The 17,642-nt window shown below is 36.8% G+C and overlaps 1 protein-coding gene across 1 annotated transcript in view; it reads left to right on the top strand.

The window, feature by feature from the left end:
• Positions 1 to 1,937: 1,937 nt before the first annotated feature.
• The window catches only part of SIM1 (SIM bHLH transcription factor 1), a 54,359-nt gene continuing 38,654 nt past the window's right edge, over positions 1,938 to 17,642 (top strand). The window contains exon 1 of the mRNA XM_072408698.1: positions 1,938 to 2,357. Coding sequence (XP_072264799.1) covers positions 2,183 to 2,357 — 175 coding nt within the window. The 5' untranslated portion in view covers positions 1,938 to 2,182. The remainder of the gene's footprint in view (positions 2,358 to 17,642) is intronic.

The raw sequence follows: 17,642 nt of genomic DNA, 5'->3' as shown, positions 1-17,642 counted from the left end.
TATAGTGCTATGTATTACACAGAGAACAAAGGGCACCTGTCATACAAACAACCTTTCTTTAGGTTACCAGCAACACCAAACAAGTCCAGATTCCAAGAGACCAACCACACAGATCAGCACATCTTCCTGCACTCCATGGTGGTCTCTGTTCTTCTGTCTTCTTTTTCCTTATATTAGTCAGCTATCTCTTATCTATCCATGTATCTATTCCATTTATTCGTCGTTGTATTTCCTATCTATCTATCTATCTATCTATCTGTTCATGTATGTAATTATTATTTATTTATCTGATTATTCTTTTATGTGTTAGCTATCATTTATGTATCCATCAATGACATTTCAATATTTCTATGTATTCATCCGTGTATTTTCGATCTATCTATCCATTTGTTATATATTTATATATGTATCTATGTATGTATTACCTCCTGATTATTATCTATGAATATAACTATCTATGTATCTGTATTACCTCTATGTCTCTGTATATATTCGTCCATGTATTATTATCTATGAATGGATATATCCATGTATCTCCCATCTCTGTACATATTCGTCCATGTATTATTTTCTATGAATGGATCTATCCATGTATCACCCATCTCTGTATATATTTGATAAGTACTATGTATGTAGTTGTATCATCTATCCATTATCTTTGTATGTCTGTATCTATCAGTTTCTCTCTCTCTCCATACACATGTCCATGTATTTTCTGTTGCTCTCTGTATTTGTAGCAGGTAGCTAGATATATATGTAAGGCATTAGAAAAAGAATATTGTGCATTGCACATACTCGGGCATAATGAATCGCTGTATTTAGATAAATGAAGGATAACCATGAATTAGTAGAAGTGGGATAGGAGTAGTATCATACACTTTGCACTCCAAAAGGACTTGGGCTTGAGCTGAGCACGTAATTAGCGCCGATGAACACGTCATAGGTGAATGGCCATGCTAGATCTGTCACCTGATGCCTATGACATGAGGAGTCCAGGCTGGAGCCCATCGCAAGGACAATTCCCGTGGGTCACAGGCCAGGGCTCCTCAATGTGTGCCAGCGCAGCTACGTCACAGCGGCCGGCAGCCAATCGTCAGGCTGGTTATGCAAAGAGCAGTCCAATGGGGTTGAGCAGGGCCGTGTGAGTGGCAGAAAGGGAGGGATAGAGATTGCTGGACCAGGAATGAAGTTGTACTAACTCCAGCGCTAAGACAGGAACAAGTTAATGGGCTTCCCGAGCTGACAATTAGGCAGTCTGCATTAGTAGCAAGTTGATGAGAGGAGCCTGCACGGGACCCGCTCTGCACAGGACACCAATCAGGTGAGTGCTTCTGGGGTGGGGAGTGCTATGATGTCCTGCTGCCCACCATGACAGCGGATGGGTGCCCTGCATGCCATACACGTGACTGGTAATACTAATAATGTGTGTGTAATACACCTCCACATGTGTGTGCATTACACAAGTCATGACGAGAGTTCCACAAATGTGGAAAATGATGAAAATGAATTGGAATGAAATGTATTTGTGGTGGGAGGACAAACGAAATGATATAAATCGAGTAACACATTCCATTGTGCAAGCTGGTATTAATAGACTTTATAGACCTGGAGTTTACAGCTGTGTGTGTTGTATCTATTTCCTGTACTAAAATGTTGTTGTGTATCTACAGACTGATTTACTAAAAAGGAGCTGAGAACTTAATTATAGCTATATTTATTATAAATACATTCTAGCTGTTGGTGTTAAATACCCAACCTGTCCAGATGGAATAAACAGAATTGTCATAGGTCTGAATAATTGTGAATAAAAGATAACTGTTTTGGTTTAAATAAAGCATGCTGCAAATATAGTGTGTGAGTGGTGTGATATGTAGAGATGTGTCACCTATGTCAGACTCTGATTTCTCTTCCCAGGATGAGCAGTACAGTGTGTGGCCCTGACATGCTGCCCTCTGTCCTGGAATGACACCGGGGGCTGTGCTGGACAAAAGGACAAGTTGTGTAGGATATATCGGGCTCCCCAGGATCTCCTTACCTTTCCACTATCATTTCCTCTCATTTCCAAACTTCAAGCTGTATTCTCCTCTTCTATGAGCTCCAGCTGGAAAGACGCTGCTCTTTTGGATGATTCTGTGGAATTCAGTGTGTAATAATAAATATAAGAAAGGATTAGTTCTCCGCCATGAAAGAGAAATCCAAAAACGCTGCCCGGACTAGGCGGGAGAAGGAAAACAGTGAGTTTTATGAACTGGCCAAACTGCTGCCCCTGCCCTCTGCCATCACCTCTCAGCTGGACAAAGCATCCATCATCAGACTGACAACAAGCTACCTAAAAATGAGAGTAGTGTTCCCTGAAGGTAAGTCCTTCTTATCCTTTTACCCCTTGGCTAATCCTCCAAACCGTGTACAAATGCCTCTGCCTGGTTTTAGGAAGTCAGGTTGTAAATCTTGTGCCACCTAAAATGATTGAATACTGTCAGGGGTACAAAACTCCAATGTACTAAATAAAAAGAAAAAAAACTTTTTGTTTCCAAACTCTTTTATACGAAGGTAACTACCCCAAATACCGCATCAAAACTCTTTAAATTTTATCTTTACCAGTTCAGGTCTAGGACTGCAAAAATTATATATATGTTTATATATTTATTATATATATATTATTATATATGAATATTAGATAAATTGATAGTATGTTATTGGCCAGTTTTAATATTACCCTGCAAAAAAATACAGGATTTGCTTTGCTCTTCATTCTGTCAGCGCTTAGTTGATAAAAATAAAGCTATTGTAAACTCCAAAGTCAGTGATGTTCCTAAAAGGATTATTAGCAATGATTTGTCAACTCTCCCGGTCTCAGTAGGCTAGTTTTCTGCGTGATTTCCAGCAGATCTCGTCAATTATTGCTGCCTATGTAGCTGCTTGTTTGATCAGAAGAAGCATATGGTGCAGCTTCCAGGGCTGTGTCTAATCATGGGAGGAAAAGAATAGCAGCTCCCTGTCCCTGGGTACCCAGAGAATGCCTCAATACACCTGGGGATAGCCTGGCAAAGTGCACCAGAGCTACACAGCTCTCCAAAGACTATGCTAATTTCACACACTATTTCCATCACACTGGACAATCCTCAACCACCAGAAGAATCATTCTTTTTCCCCCACTGTGTACTTTTTCTACGGTTATGTAGAAACATTAAAAATTGGATACAACAATTTAAAACTAGACAGAAAGAAATATAACATAGCCAAGGATGGAGATAAAATGCGGAGAATTTCCTTCAGGTATAAAACAAGGGTCTAATCATTCAATATGCAAGTTTCATGTGGAAATACAATTGTAAATTCACTTATTCTAGCTGTCGGGTTTATGAGGATTTTTTATTTTGTTGCCTGGAGCGAGCACATTTTCACATGTTAAGTAAAAGTTGCATTACCTAAGTAAATTGACAGTATTCATTTATATATTACATTTGATATATTTCATTGGAATTTTCACTAATATCACAGCACATATAGAAATCCACCCGCCTGATCCATACAACAATAATACTAATGGTTATTATTTAAATAAAATATGTACCCCGGCTGTAGAGTAGGATGTAGGGAAGCTGGTTAAATTCAAACAACTAGCGTTAGGTATTTTACTTTAAAATAGTATAAGCAATACATTTATAAAATATATAAATAAAGAATAACATACTAAAACTAAACGATCAACATTATTAAGCTTAGAGGAGAAGTATAAATTGTATACGCCATGTACCGACTTATATATATAATATATGAACTATATATTGATACAAATGTACAGGTTAGTAAATAAGGATTGCAACAAATCAGAACTATGATGCCTAATATATATAAATTCAGATCTGAGATCTCGTAGCCTTTATACACATATAGACGGATTTTTATTAACTCTTGCCTCTTCTAGGTAAATTGTATACAATATCCTCCTGTTTTAAAATCATCAGTCTACGAAGGAAGTGTCTTTTTTATTTTTTACCTCTAATTAGAGTTTTGAAATTGAATTAGGATTTTCTTCTGGGCAGTGTGCGATTCCAATAAATAAAATAAGAAGTGTGGTGCCCATTGCGCAGCCGTAGCAGGTTTAATTAGGAGAACCCCTGCTTGCAGTGTTCATGTCTGCAGGCTGTGCTGTGCTTGTTAGAATCCCCCCTTCTGTGTATGTATTGTATAGGGAGCTGTGAACACATTCCCACGTGGTGCCCTGTGTGTTGTTGTTTTTCTTGGAGAGGTGAAGAAGGGAATCAGTGTTGGGTTTCAATGTTTATTTTCCCTACATAAGTTTTTCTCATCTCCAGGCCCAAACAGTGAACTTTCTTCCATGCTTTTCGCCGACTTAATCCCTTTCTTTTTGATGTGGGTTTAAACACTGATGTGCTGAACTAAACTTCTGATAGAACAGTTAAAACATGAGATTTATGTGCCAGCAGCAGCTAACAGATCAATGAGTCTCATGTACATTCACTTTACTTAAATATTGTAAAATGGGATTTACTGCCTGGCTTTTACACCCTCGTAAAATATAACCTGAATTCGCCCCATAATCTGATATCAGAATAAAATATAGAACCCCTTATGGTGTACCTGATTACACCCTACAATCATCTCTTGTGTCCGGCCTGTGTGTTGGAGAGGTGTGTGTAATAACAACAAGCTCCTATTTTACAGCAAACCTGTGATTGTACTGATGAATGTAAGCATTGTAATAGATGAGGGCGTTTCTTCAGCCTGGAATTAGCATTTTATTGTCAGGTGATTAAACACACTAAAAGAAGTCAATAAAATGAAGTGTAGTAATAGACTGTAAATTGTTTGGAAGTCACCTAGTAAATGAAATGTTATTCTTGTATTCTAGTAATAGTTTGGGCAGTGGCTAGCTGGAACGTCACAGTTAGCTTCACTTTTATTTGCACAATATGTCCAGTTGTCAGTGTATTATAACAACCCCAAGGAAGTAGATTGTATCCCATAGGGAAGAATTGCCCTGCTTTGATAAATGTGATCCCTACCGCCCATTGCACTAACCTGTCATCTGCTTCACTGAACTCTATAGGGAAGAGTTACAACACTCCACTACACCTATTTGTTCACTATTCATGAAGACACCTTTACCTTTCCAGCGACCAGGGTTGTCAGTAATATATTCATATATTCATAGTCACACCACCTCCAGGTCTGCGGTTTGATACAATGAATATTTTATTGCAGTGGACTTTTTCGTTATCTTTATAAATGTATCAATGAACACAAATATGTGTATAGTATATGTATGATTGTGTTTTATTTTGTGTTAATGTGTGGCTATTGTTTTACACGTCTGCGATGAAATGTATGTGAAAAGCAACATATATATGTTGCTTATGTGTCATCATTTAATATTGTAAGGCATCTAATTGTGCTTAGCCTGAAGATCTAATCACTCTAAAAATCCTTCTTTTATAATACTTAGTTGCCGCGCAAATACAAGTACAATATATAAATAATATATACACACGTGTGTGCGCAATCCTGCTGCTTCAGCACTACATATTTGTATTTTAAGATCAACAAATATAAAAATATTCGTAAAAAAAAAATTACCAAAGAAGAAAATGACCGACTCTGCTTTAAAATCGACCTAATTCTCTATGGGATCCAAGTTTCAACCCATCAATATAATCTGGAGGGTCGATTTACCAAAGGATTTTAATCCTGGCTTTGTTTATTTAGACACCCAATCAGGATTAGGATTTTTTCTTTCTTTTTTTTGTTCAACTGATTGGATGATTGAACAACATAGACACCAGAGTAAAAATGTCTCCTTCAGGAAATTAGCCCTTTATCTTTGGGGAAATGTCTGGACCAGGGTACACCTACATCAGGCAGTCCGTTTGCATCTGATGTGCCCTGGAAATCTGAATTTTATACATGTATAAAAAAAAAGTTTAGTATAGTTATTTTTTTTTTACACAAGTAAGGTGCCAGGTACAACATGCCAGTGCTGCCAGGTCTAGACTTGCCACCAAAGCCCATTTAGTCACTACAATGTTAACAAGACAGACACATTCCCATATTAGAAAACAAACATTGTCCTCAGTTACTAATAAATAAAAAAAAAAATACATTTGCCTCTAATTGCTTTCTTTGGGTACATTTACAATACGAACAAATTGATGAGACTCGTTGGGTTAAATGTATCATTAGCTGAGCATGGCGACAAAAGCAAAATGAATCGGTGACCGCATTTTAATTGTAGCTGCGAACTACATTGTAGGATTGTCTCAAAATGTGACCAAAAAAAAAATACAATCACTTATGAGCTCAGTGTTTTAACAGGCACATGCAGGAGAATGGCTATAATGTTTTTAAAGATTTGGCGCTTTTTAGATTACATTTATTTTCGGCTTTATAAAGGACATTTGGCGCTGCTGATTTGAATAGCTTACCTGATTTCGTATGATCGTACACATCACGAAGCATCTTTAGGTAAATTCAATATATATGTATATATATATCCTACATGTTCACAATTATTTCATTGTAGAATACTAACAGTATGCAACTGCAAGGGTTTTGTTTTGTGTTATTCCTAAAGTAAAACCTGTTGAATAACTTGGTGCATATTAATGCGCTTTAATACAATTTATATTATATATATATATATATATATATATTATATATATATTATTCTTTTTACTATACTACTGATATATTACTTTCACGCTCTAACGCATATTACCTATATTTGTATATTTCGATGAATGACTATATCTTTATAAATATATTCGAATACATGTATTAACATTATGATATTAGAATACATACACTGTGTATTTTTGGTACTCGTACCTCCTGAATTTCTTCTGCATGATCATAGACAGGTAGGCAGACATTTGCCATGTATGGTAATCTATGGAATAAAGTAAAGCAAGCACGATAAAAGCAGTTGTATCATAGTGGCCGGTGGATTGAATAAAACATTAGTATTATCAGGCAGCCTAGAGGTGGAAATAGAAGCAGTGTCCATTGCCAATTCAGTCTGTATCGTTTAGCTTTGATTCTTTACAAATATAATATTTGTATGCTGGCTGTTATTAGGGATATATTCTGTATAGTACACACCATGCACGCAGAGCAGAGATTTAGGGGTTTTCAATCATAATAGAAGAGGACAACTGCCCGCAGACCTGTCATGTATGCAGTAATGAGAGGATGACTTATCTTTCTGGATCATCATTCATCACTTTAAATGGTGCACTCCCCTGGTTCACTTGAAGTTTGCTTAGAAAAGGTGGCAGTTTAGAGATCACAATGAGGTGTGGTTATGTTATCTACCAATTATCTGTGAGTTTAATACAGGGCATATTCCTGTCTGTTGTTTACTTTGTTTCCTTCGTGGATATTAGACATATTAATATGTAGTTATTGTTACTAGTGGTAGTAAAAGTAGTGGTAGTAATATTAGTTTTTAACATGCACCAACACAAATCACAATTTTGCAACCTATTTTTTTACACAAAGTATAAAACATACAAAAGGGGACACTCAGATTCCACATTTATTTTTCCCCAAATAAGAGAATGGTGGGTAAAACCTTACTGACAAGCCTTATTTATTCTTTGCCATTTTATAACTTAGTTACTGTGTCTGTGGAGATGTAACTGCTGAACCACTTGTTAAAAAAACAAACAAAAAAAAACAGCCAGCACCAAGTTTTGGATTGTTAAGAGAAGACAGGGATTGTTAGGAAGGATCACAGTCAAAGAAACAGAAAATTACAAGAAATTACATTTTTACAGTTGTCACACCTGATAAAAAAAAAAGGGGGGGGGGGGTGTTAGTCATTCAATAAACACAGCACAATAAGTGAAGGGAAATTTCCACAAAGTCCGAAAAAAAATGCTGATAGTAAGCCAAGCCTCCTGCACTGTACAGAAAACTTATATAAATTAAGGGTTTAACAAACTGCAACATAATGTCGGAGAGACAATGTAAGGTCTTTTAGGGACTAGGTAAAAAAGCCATCCTAATACCCGTGGATGAAAGAAATGTATATCATATCTTTATTGCTCAAAACAAGTATTCAGTTCCTCTCTCGCTGTATACAGACCAACTAGAAACATACATCTAGATCATTTTTCTAATAAAAAAGGTTTTATGACTGCTAGATACATACATTCTGTATCAATGCATTTCATTGAAGGAAAATGGGTTATTTTCTCACAGCACTGATAGGAAGCAACTCCAGTTTTTGCTACTCCATGGCACAGGTTTTTCACCAGCTTGGCCAACCAGTGATTGATTCCAAGTCACAGTCAGTTAAGTGGCTCATTCAAACACCAGAGCCTTACAGTGGTGCACATCACATACTACACCATATATATATATATATATATATATATATATAATTGTAGTTTAGGTCTTTTTTCTGACCTGTGGTTTCAGTGCAAATATTGCAATGAAGCTTGAAGCATACTTGTCATATGTTAGCAAACATAGGGTTGGTAAAGAACCATGAGTTCCCTTTATATACAATCACTGCTGTATGATCTCCAACACCTTAAAGCTTACAAAGCTGTGTGCAAATTTCAACAGTTAAAGATAACTATTCAACTTGTAGATCATTATTCAACATCCCTATACACAGAGCAAACTTTCTATTCTACTATAACAATAAAGCAGACAATGATGAATTCCTAGGAATCATGTTACTATGTTTAATTAGTGAATCCGCTGTATGTACAGACACTCTTGTTTGTGACAAAATCACTTTATAGTTGGAAAATTCATTGTTCATTATTGGTAAAATCATGTAGTTGCAACTTTGTTTACTGTCAGCTTCATTAGAATCAACATTGAAAATTAAACATTTTGAAAATCTCTACCCGAAAAAGTATATATTCACCTATATAGTAGAAAATAATATCATGTATTGCCTTATTTTCTCACATTCAAAGATAATACTAAATTCTGTATAGTCATCATTATGTTTTAATAATTTTTTTTCCTCAATTGCTGTTCCTTTAGAATTTTGAAAGCATGCTCGTGATAATGACTGAGTATTAAATGCACATTTTCAGTTTGGCCTGTTTGGACCATTTGGCCTTTTGTAAGCCCAAATCACTAGTTTTTGGGCACTTCAGTTCTGGTGCCAAGGTAAAGTTTTAGAGTATATGTAAAACAATCACTTAAATATAATATTTTAATGTGTCATTTCAAATTTAGTTTTTAACAGTTTTGAATCTGCAGCTTTGATTAAATGATACCTTGTCCTTAAAGTCCTTGTGTAGCCACTTCCTGTCCCACACTGTCACATGAGTATCCAATAGAGACTGCAAGCAGTTGTTTGAACTCAAATCACACAGGTATGAACCTACTTAGTGTATAGTTTAATTTATCTGTAATGTAGTTAGAGTTTATCCAAACACACATATACATTTATTTGGAACTGTTGATATTGAAACAGCTACTGCGCTTTTTTTATAGTGCAGTTTTTTAGCTCTTTTGTTGATTTTCCATAGTTTGTAACTAATGTCATGTCAGTGCACTAAAGAAGTCTTCTTACAGCACATGGCAGCTCCCCACTTCTGTCATGTGGTTCTGGTACAGTCCAGGTTTGTTGACCAGCTTGTGTGTGGCTGGAACTGACAGCTGAAGTGAATGTGTGTGTTCCAGGGACACTTTAGTAATGATTTCCATACAGACAGGCTGCTGATAAGCACCTTGTTTTGTTCTATCCATGATCATTCTGGGTCAGAGTCTTTGATAATATAGAAGCCAGAGAAATTGTTTTCACAGTGCACTGTACGTGTCTCAGCTAACAAGGTGCCCCTTTTTATTCATGTGACTTGTGTTCTTTGAATTATGGAGGCATAGCTTACTGTTTCCTTCCCTCCAGCCATGCTCTGCCTGCATTGCAAATAGAAGAACAAGGACCTAGTGATGTAATTTAGACTAAAGCTAATTTCATTGGCTAGTTGATGAGGGGGTTAAGATGAACCAGGAAATACAAAATATAAGCATAATCTTCAGCTTAAGTCACAATGAGTAAAGCTATTTTTGTAGCTGTTTTTAATCATAAAGGTGAATGAGGGTCTAATCAGTAGATTAATATTTTTTCATTGAACAAAGAGGTGAAAACCACAGGACTCCTGATAAACCTAGCCTGGGATGTAACACAATTTACTTACTCTAAATCAGGGGGTGTTTATTAGTGTAATACCCTCATAAAATTGTAAATAAGTAAACAAAGGCAAGAAAGGAAACAAAGTAGCAATTTATACTGCCTATGTGCAACACATCAAAACCTCAGCTATTTACTAAGGCTAATGTAATGAACCTTACATGTTTGAACATTTAATAGTCGATTTAATGAAAGAATTGAACAATTTAATTTCTGTACTTTTGCAGTGTAACCTGTTGCTTGTATTTTCAGTGAACAGCCTATACATTATTATTTCTAACACTAATTTGTAATTAAATAATTTACTATGAGACACACTATTGCAGACACACTATGGTGAGGGGGCTAAAAAATCCCATCAGAGCCTTAAAACAGAAAGTATTTTCAAGGATCGTTTTATAATGGCATATCCCAACAATAAGAAGTATATTTTTCATGTTAGAAAGTAGATACAAATCATTCATGTATGATCCTTTGAGGCCATCTGCTCATTTAGGACTCTTGGTTCATAGTAATGGTATATACCCAATTAGTATAAAGATGTGTATCTCAAGTTTATACAACTGTTCAGGCATTAGGCTATCATCTGCACATTATCAAAACCCTGTATAGAACAGCGATTACCTTTCCTTTTTTTAATCCCAATTGCTAATGCTCCTAATCCACCATTTATTCATAAATTTGGTATAATGTATATTTCTAAGAGATCCAGTCATAGTTGAAAGGGAACAATTGTAATTAGTAAGTGTGCAGCAAGCTGTACAGTCAGACGTCTCTAAACTGTACTACAGGGTGAATTTAGTATACATTGTGACACTAATCTGGGCTCACATAAATTCAGAGAAGACATGTTACCTGATCCTATTAGTTAGCTACTGGATGCTCATGCTCTCTCATCTGCGTGACAGATTCTCATGCCAGATTTAGTCTGATGAAAGTGAATATGTCCCAAGAAAAGAGCACTTGGACATGCTGCAGTTCGCCAGTTAGAAATAGTAAGATGTTTCTACTCAGGCTCTAAGTGGACTAATTCATTTTACAATGAATTTTAAATCCTGAACTGGCTCCAAACATTTTGAATTATTTGAAAGCACAGAGTTTGTAACTTTACATCAGACTTTTAGACATACAGAAATAAACGGTTACTGCAAGCTCTTACGGATATTACTTTATACAGTTTTTGTACATGTGATAATGCGTGTTCCTTAGTCTTGAAACACATTTCTAGTTAACTGTCAAAGGGACTAATCACTGGATGTAACATTATAAAGCATGCAAATTAGAAAGATGGAGTTCTGTTATTAAATGTATAATAAATGTATAATAAAGGACATACTTTATACTTGGTTCAAGATAAAACTTAGTCAAAGACAACTTAGTCAAAATATTACATAAGATGCTTAAGATGAAACAAGCATAGAAAATCAGTTTATAACATAAGGTACAAATCTATAGAAGGTATAAATCTATAATCAAAGTTTGCTATCATTTTTGTGATGTGTATATTTTACTAATTGGGAAATAAAAGTAATTGTAGAAAAAATGTATTACAATATAATATTCTCCACTGGTGCACTAAAACATTATAAGCATCAGTGAGTACTGTGAAAGATATGGGAGTTCTTATTACTCCTAAATGTCAAGCAGTACTGTTGGAAAGCAATAAAAAATAAGGGAAGGATATTCTACAAGCTGTTTTGGTCCAGAGGGACAACCAGGCAACTCTACATTTGCTGGAAGGGTACTGTGTAAATAACAGTGGCCTAGTGAGAGATCTGACGTATGCTACATCTTAGTTTTGTTTTCATGACAGATTTTTTAATGTTTTTTTGCTTTACCTTTGCATTATTATCAGTAGGAATTAGCACCTCTGTTTTTCTTTCCTAAAAGTGTTGTGTGCACAATTTTCAACCCTATTTTACCACACTTTTTTGTTAAATTAGCCCTACAAATTCAGTAAAAAAATGGAGCAGCAATAACACAGTATTTCTTCTAAATAGCTACAGCTTTTTGGGTAGAGCAACATCTGGTCTTAAAGTGCACGTTTACCATGGGGTCACTTAGGGTAAACTAAGAATACCCTGTCTGTTAAGGTTCTAATTTATCTAGGAGTAGTTAGTCACATTTGACTGGACTTGTAAGCACACACTGTACACAAGCAAACCTTTAATTATTTTTCCAGCTGTATATGTCTTTAGACTTTGCTGCTTTGGTGCTTCCTGGCCACTGCAGGTATGTCAAACTGCCTGGTATATGATACCCGCTCCTCCCATTGCGTGTTGTATATCTTCTAGCTAGTTCCTATATCACTACTGGATGTACAAGCCAACAACAGGAACTACACCATGTGGCTGGGGCAAAGGGTACTGACCATTAAGGGATGTATCAAATATCAGTAGGTGCTGGGCAGCAGTAACGTGCTGGAATGAAGACATAATCTATGACAAGGGTAAATGTAGATGCTCTTCTTTTCCAGGGTGTGCTTAGTTTCACAAGTGACCTTATAATGAGAGGGTTACTTCAGGCTCATACAAGGGTATAACAATTGTTACTTGCTCTATCCTGCTTTACATTCAGAAGTATGAGCCAATGAGAACTGAAAATAACATTATAATAATATTGCCTACAGAATATGGTTTTCCTTTTTTTTGTTTTTTTGTATGTAATGTAGAAGCACATTTACAGAGTTTTTAGCTATATTGTTCACATACAACCACTAAAACATAAAATAAATCATAGACACAGTATATTAAATATATTGGTGAACTCACGTATATGTGATTGCGAGGTGCACTTTTTAAAACTCATTTGTGCCGCCATTTGTTGGCATTGAAGCCTACATGCATGGTTCACTAAAATGAATTGCCCTGCATGTTAATATTAGTTTAAGTGTACTCATTTTTAAATGCATATTTATTAAACTAAAATTAGCATATTTAATTAGGATTCTATAGGAATATACCTCACATGGGCACTGACAGTACAGAGACTTAAAGGAAGCTGCTAGATCATGGTTGTAATTAAGTTTTTTTTTCATCCTCTCACCCTGTCAGCTCCTGGGAGAGTCAATCTGAAGCCACAAGAGACAAAGGGTGAAAAAAAAACTTTAATTGATGCTACTGCTCAAGCACGGTCAGTATCAGTGTAAACCATAAGAAAACAGCAGAGGACAAATGGTAATTTTACTAGAATCCAATATATTTGGAAGTGTCAGATTCTTCTTTGCTTTTGAGGGCTTGAAAATAAAATAAAAAATATTTAGGAAAAGTTGGTGGACCAATATTTTTACTCTATGTATTGAAAAATACAACTTTAAAAATAGCAACTGTATGCACTGATAACAGAATTTCTTTAAAGTTTAAGTGCCTTTTATGTGCTTTTTATTGTCCAAAAATAGAGGTTTGTATTTCTGCCACTTCTATTTATATGCACCCACACACATTGGTGCACATGCACATTTCCTAACAGAGCTAAACATGGTCTTAAGTGTGCAGAAACAGTGAAGAATGATCTATCTTAATGGGCAGTGCTGCATGAGTGGGGCTGTTATGAATGGGCTGATTTCACATTGGAGAGGGAAATGTATTCCATTGTGAGAATGTGCTCAGGTAGGTGGCTACATTGCACATACAGTAAATAATTTGGAGCCAGCAACTCTCAGGAAGTGAGATCAGATTAATTTTTAATTATATTTTTCTGCAAGTATTATGCCACATTGCTATTTAAAGGCATTACAATGACCATTTATGAAGGGTTGTATTGGATATGGTTAGACTTTACGTGTTAAGGTCAACCTAAGGGTTAGGGTGAGGTTATGTGTTATAGCAAGTTGAGGTACTTTTTGTACTTGTTATTGGTTAGAAAAAACACTCGCTGAAGACTACTAGTCTTAATATCAAAAACCAACATACTGCCTGAACACGTACTCACTGTGTCAGAGATGGTCCGCCGTTTTGAAGGACTTTGAGACAATGAAACTCCTTATACTCCTTAAGAACAATATTTTTGTGTACCTAACAAAAATAGGAACATACAGTAGTTTGCATTCTGTCAAACATACATCAAGGTTTGTTAGACATTAATCTTTATATGACTGACAACTGGCCACAACTACTAAAGTTTTCTCCTGATTCTACTGGGTTTCCTTTATATAATAAACTCTACTATACTCTAGCATACTCACCAATATACTAAGTGAACAGCTTCTATGTCCTTGGAAAATCAAATCCTCTGTGTGCAGTACTGACTATCTGGCTCACGACTATCTGTCCTCCATACTTTACTGCCTAGTTAAAAAAAAAAAATCTCTATAATAAAATGCTGGGGCGTTGCGGGTGGGCATCTGCTGCAGTCCTCCAGTGTGTCATGTGCATGGCGCAAGTTGAGACGTACGGGGCTTAGATTTCCCCCAACGTGCTGCCTGCTCTTTACTTCGTTGGTTGTGTGTCCGATGTCAGTGGGTGCGGGCAGAATAAAATGTATCCAAGTTGTCTGAACGGAGCCCAAATATCACAACCAAGTTCTGGTTACCACATTAGGTAACAAAACTCGCCCATATTTATGGAATTGAACATCCTAGTCAGGAATGCTGCTGTTTTCTGGGTGCACAGATAGTGACCGACTCATACCATTGGCGGGGTGTTGTGTGGTTTGTGGAACCCATTCCTTGCCTGAGGAAATTTTAGAGGCTCCCTCAGCTTCTTAATTTTAACACTGACTTCCTTCATGGGCAGAGGTGGTCACCCTCATAGACCTGTGCCAGCTGCTGCCTCAGATACACCTGTGTGTGCACTACAAGGCCAGACCGGGGATAGCTCCCAATTGTTCATTATGTGTTAACCAAATCCCCCCATAATTATTATTTATCGAACCTCCAATGTATTATATTACATTGGCAGAGTAAAGAAAAGTAGTAGGAAAGAACAGACTTGGGGTTTCATCATTTCTTATTAAAGCAGAGTGTGCCTGTGACAGTCCAGGAAATGGGCATAATGATTCTGGGGGCCATTCAACATAAATTTTATGTGAAAAAGTAGGGAATAAAATAAAAAATATATACTTCGGGTCTGTATAGCCGAGCGGAATGTGACGGGGGGCAATCTTTGTTTCCGTGTGGTATAAAATATCCCCCCTGTACCTATACCATGTACTGTACCTGATGCCTAGCTGACCAGAAATTTTTCATTCCTCTCTGAGCTCTAGTTTGTTTTAGCAAAGCACAGACAGCCATGTTTCCCTCATGACAATAGGAATGTGTTTTCGCTCAACATTTAAGCTCAACTGAAGTGAATGAAGGGAAATTATCTGCCTGGGAGAAAGTTTCCCTGTTCAGGGGGAGGCAAATTTTTTTAGCTCAGTCCAGGCTTCCTTAGGCATTGCTGCACTGCATGGGCCTTCAGGCTCCTCCCACCACCACAGACAGCCAATCGAAGCCTGCACTTGGATGCCTTCTGGGAACTGGGAGGGACTTTTTTTTGCTATGTGGTCCAGTGTCTGGCTTGTTAGTCTGGAGGAGGTAGAGGCAGGCACAACATCCAGGAAAGTAGAGTAAGTTGTTGTGGCAGACGAAAAATGTTTAAATTATTTTCCCAACTCATGACAGAAAACTATATGATATCTGTGGGTGAAATGCTTGTGCCCTAATACAATCTATTACTTGCTTTTCTGCTCCAGAATACCAGATATAGGGGAGCAGTTTCTGGGGAGGGAACAATTAGGTAGCTAAGGAGCTTTTCACACCACCCCTAGACATTATTGCCTAGGCAGGGGGCAGCACAAACTAGCGGGCCTAGGGGAGAGAAAAGTACAATGGGTACAGATCCCCCCAGATTCATGACCTCCCGGGTATACTATACAGGAACACAAGGCATTACTGCAGCTGGTGTTTGTTGTTATGTGTGCACTGCACTAGGGACTTTAAAAGAAAAAAAGCTGAAATGGTTGCACTGAGCGGAACAAATACTCCTTGATGCATACATTACATTTTTTATCATCGTTTAAATAACTGCAGGCTTATCTTCTGTGTAAATCCATTTCACTGACCTGTATGAATGTTGTGTAATGCATTATAAGCAGCGTAATTACCTTTTTATACTCTTTAGCATGGTCACATGATCCTTTTATGTGTCCTGGCAGGCAGATCTAAGTGGAAGCATTTGATGCATTCTGCAGACATCATTGTTGTGTTGTGGCAATGTTGCTGACCCTAATGCAAGGAATGATGTATAACTCATCAGAGACATAAACTGACCACACCAGTACAAATCTGCTGCAGGGCTTGGTGTGGCTGAAAGTACATATCTCTCATTCTATTGTGTGTTACTTCTCCCACCTCCTAGATTGTAAGCTCTTTGGGGCAGGGTCATCTCCTGTGTCACTGTCTGTATTCGTCTGTCATTTGCAACCCCTATTTAATGTACAGCACTTTGGAATATGTTGGCACTATATAAATCCTGTTTACACAAGATACAAGAAGTACACTTGCTAGGTAATTGTTGCGTGAGACTAAGCTTGCATCAGAAAAAAATCTAGCATGTGTACAGTGATCACCTGAAGTGGTTTAGTAATCTGTCACAGTGGATCACTACATGACCAGTCTTGGACAGCTGCTGTAATTTCCTATGGGGGAGTATGCAGCAGGGTACCTCCTTCTCAGCCTTTCCTCTCCATAGAACTGAACAGTGCTTCTGTATGGGACTCACTCATTCTAGTGTCACTGGAAGCAGTTGTTTCAGCAATAAAAATATGTGTGTATAATATCCAAGGAGTGTTTTAAAAAGGGAAACACTATTCAATAAAAGGCAAGTAACACAATAAAATTATTCATATATAAAAAATAAAAGTAATTTTTGTGTTTACATACCTTTCAACATTCTGAGGTGGGAAAAATTAATTCTTAATGGGCTTAAAATATGCAACAAGGAAACATTCCTAACTTCAATGATGCATATAATGGGGAATTATTAATATGATTGCAACACATAGATGTAAATTCTAATTACATTACATTTATTTTGCTATAGCCCTGAGTATCATCACCAATTGCCTTTTTTATTTTTTTTATCAACACTGGAATCTCTGTGCTGCTGATCTCCTGCACACAATCTGCACAATATGTATTTTATTTGGTGGTGACAACTGTGGCCCATAGGTATGTATTATGTATTTAAATGACCACTTGCAACCTTTATTGAAAGCTTAAGAGACAGGGTGACAATGTAGGATCATGATTTGGATCTACAGGTACTGGTAGTGTCATATAAAAGAAGGTGTATGAACATTATCCTATATAGCAGGGGCAGCACATTTATATATATTTTAAACAAATTCTGGGGTTAGGAATACATGTAAATGTTATTATGATTGGGTTTTCTTCACACTGATCTGAGTTGTAAAACAGGGACAGTCCCTCCTAAATAAAGGACAGCAATGTCCTGGCAGTGCACAGGTATTCAGTGTT

This window comes from Pyxicephalus adspersus, chromosome 4 (genome assembly GCF_032062135.1).
Source record: "Pyxicephalus adspersus chromosome 4, UCB_Pads_2.0, whole genome shotgun sequence".
Classification (NCBI taxonomy): domain Eukaryota; kingdom Metazoa; phylum Chordata; class Amphibia; order Anura; family Pyxicephalidae; genus Pyxicephalus; species Pyxicephalus adspersus.
Note: the sequence above shows the minus strand (reverse complement) of the source record. Positions and strands in the feature narration are given on the sequence as shown.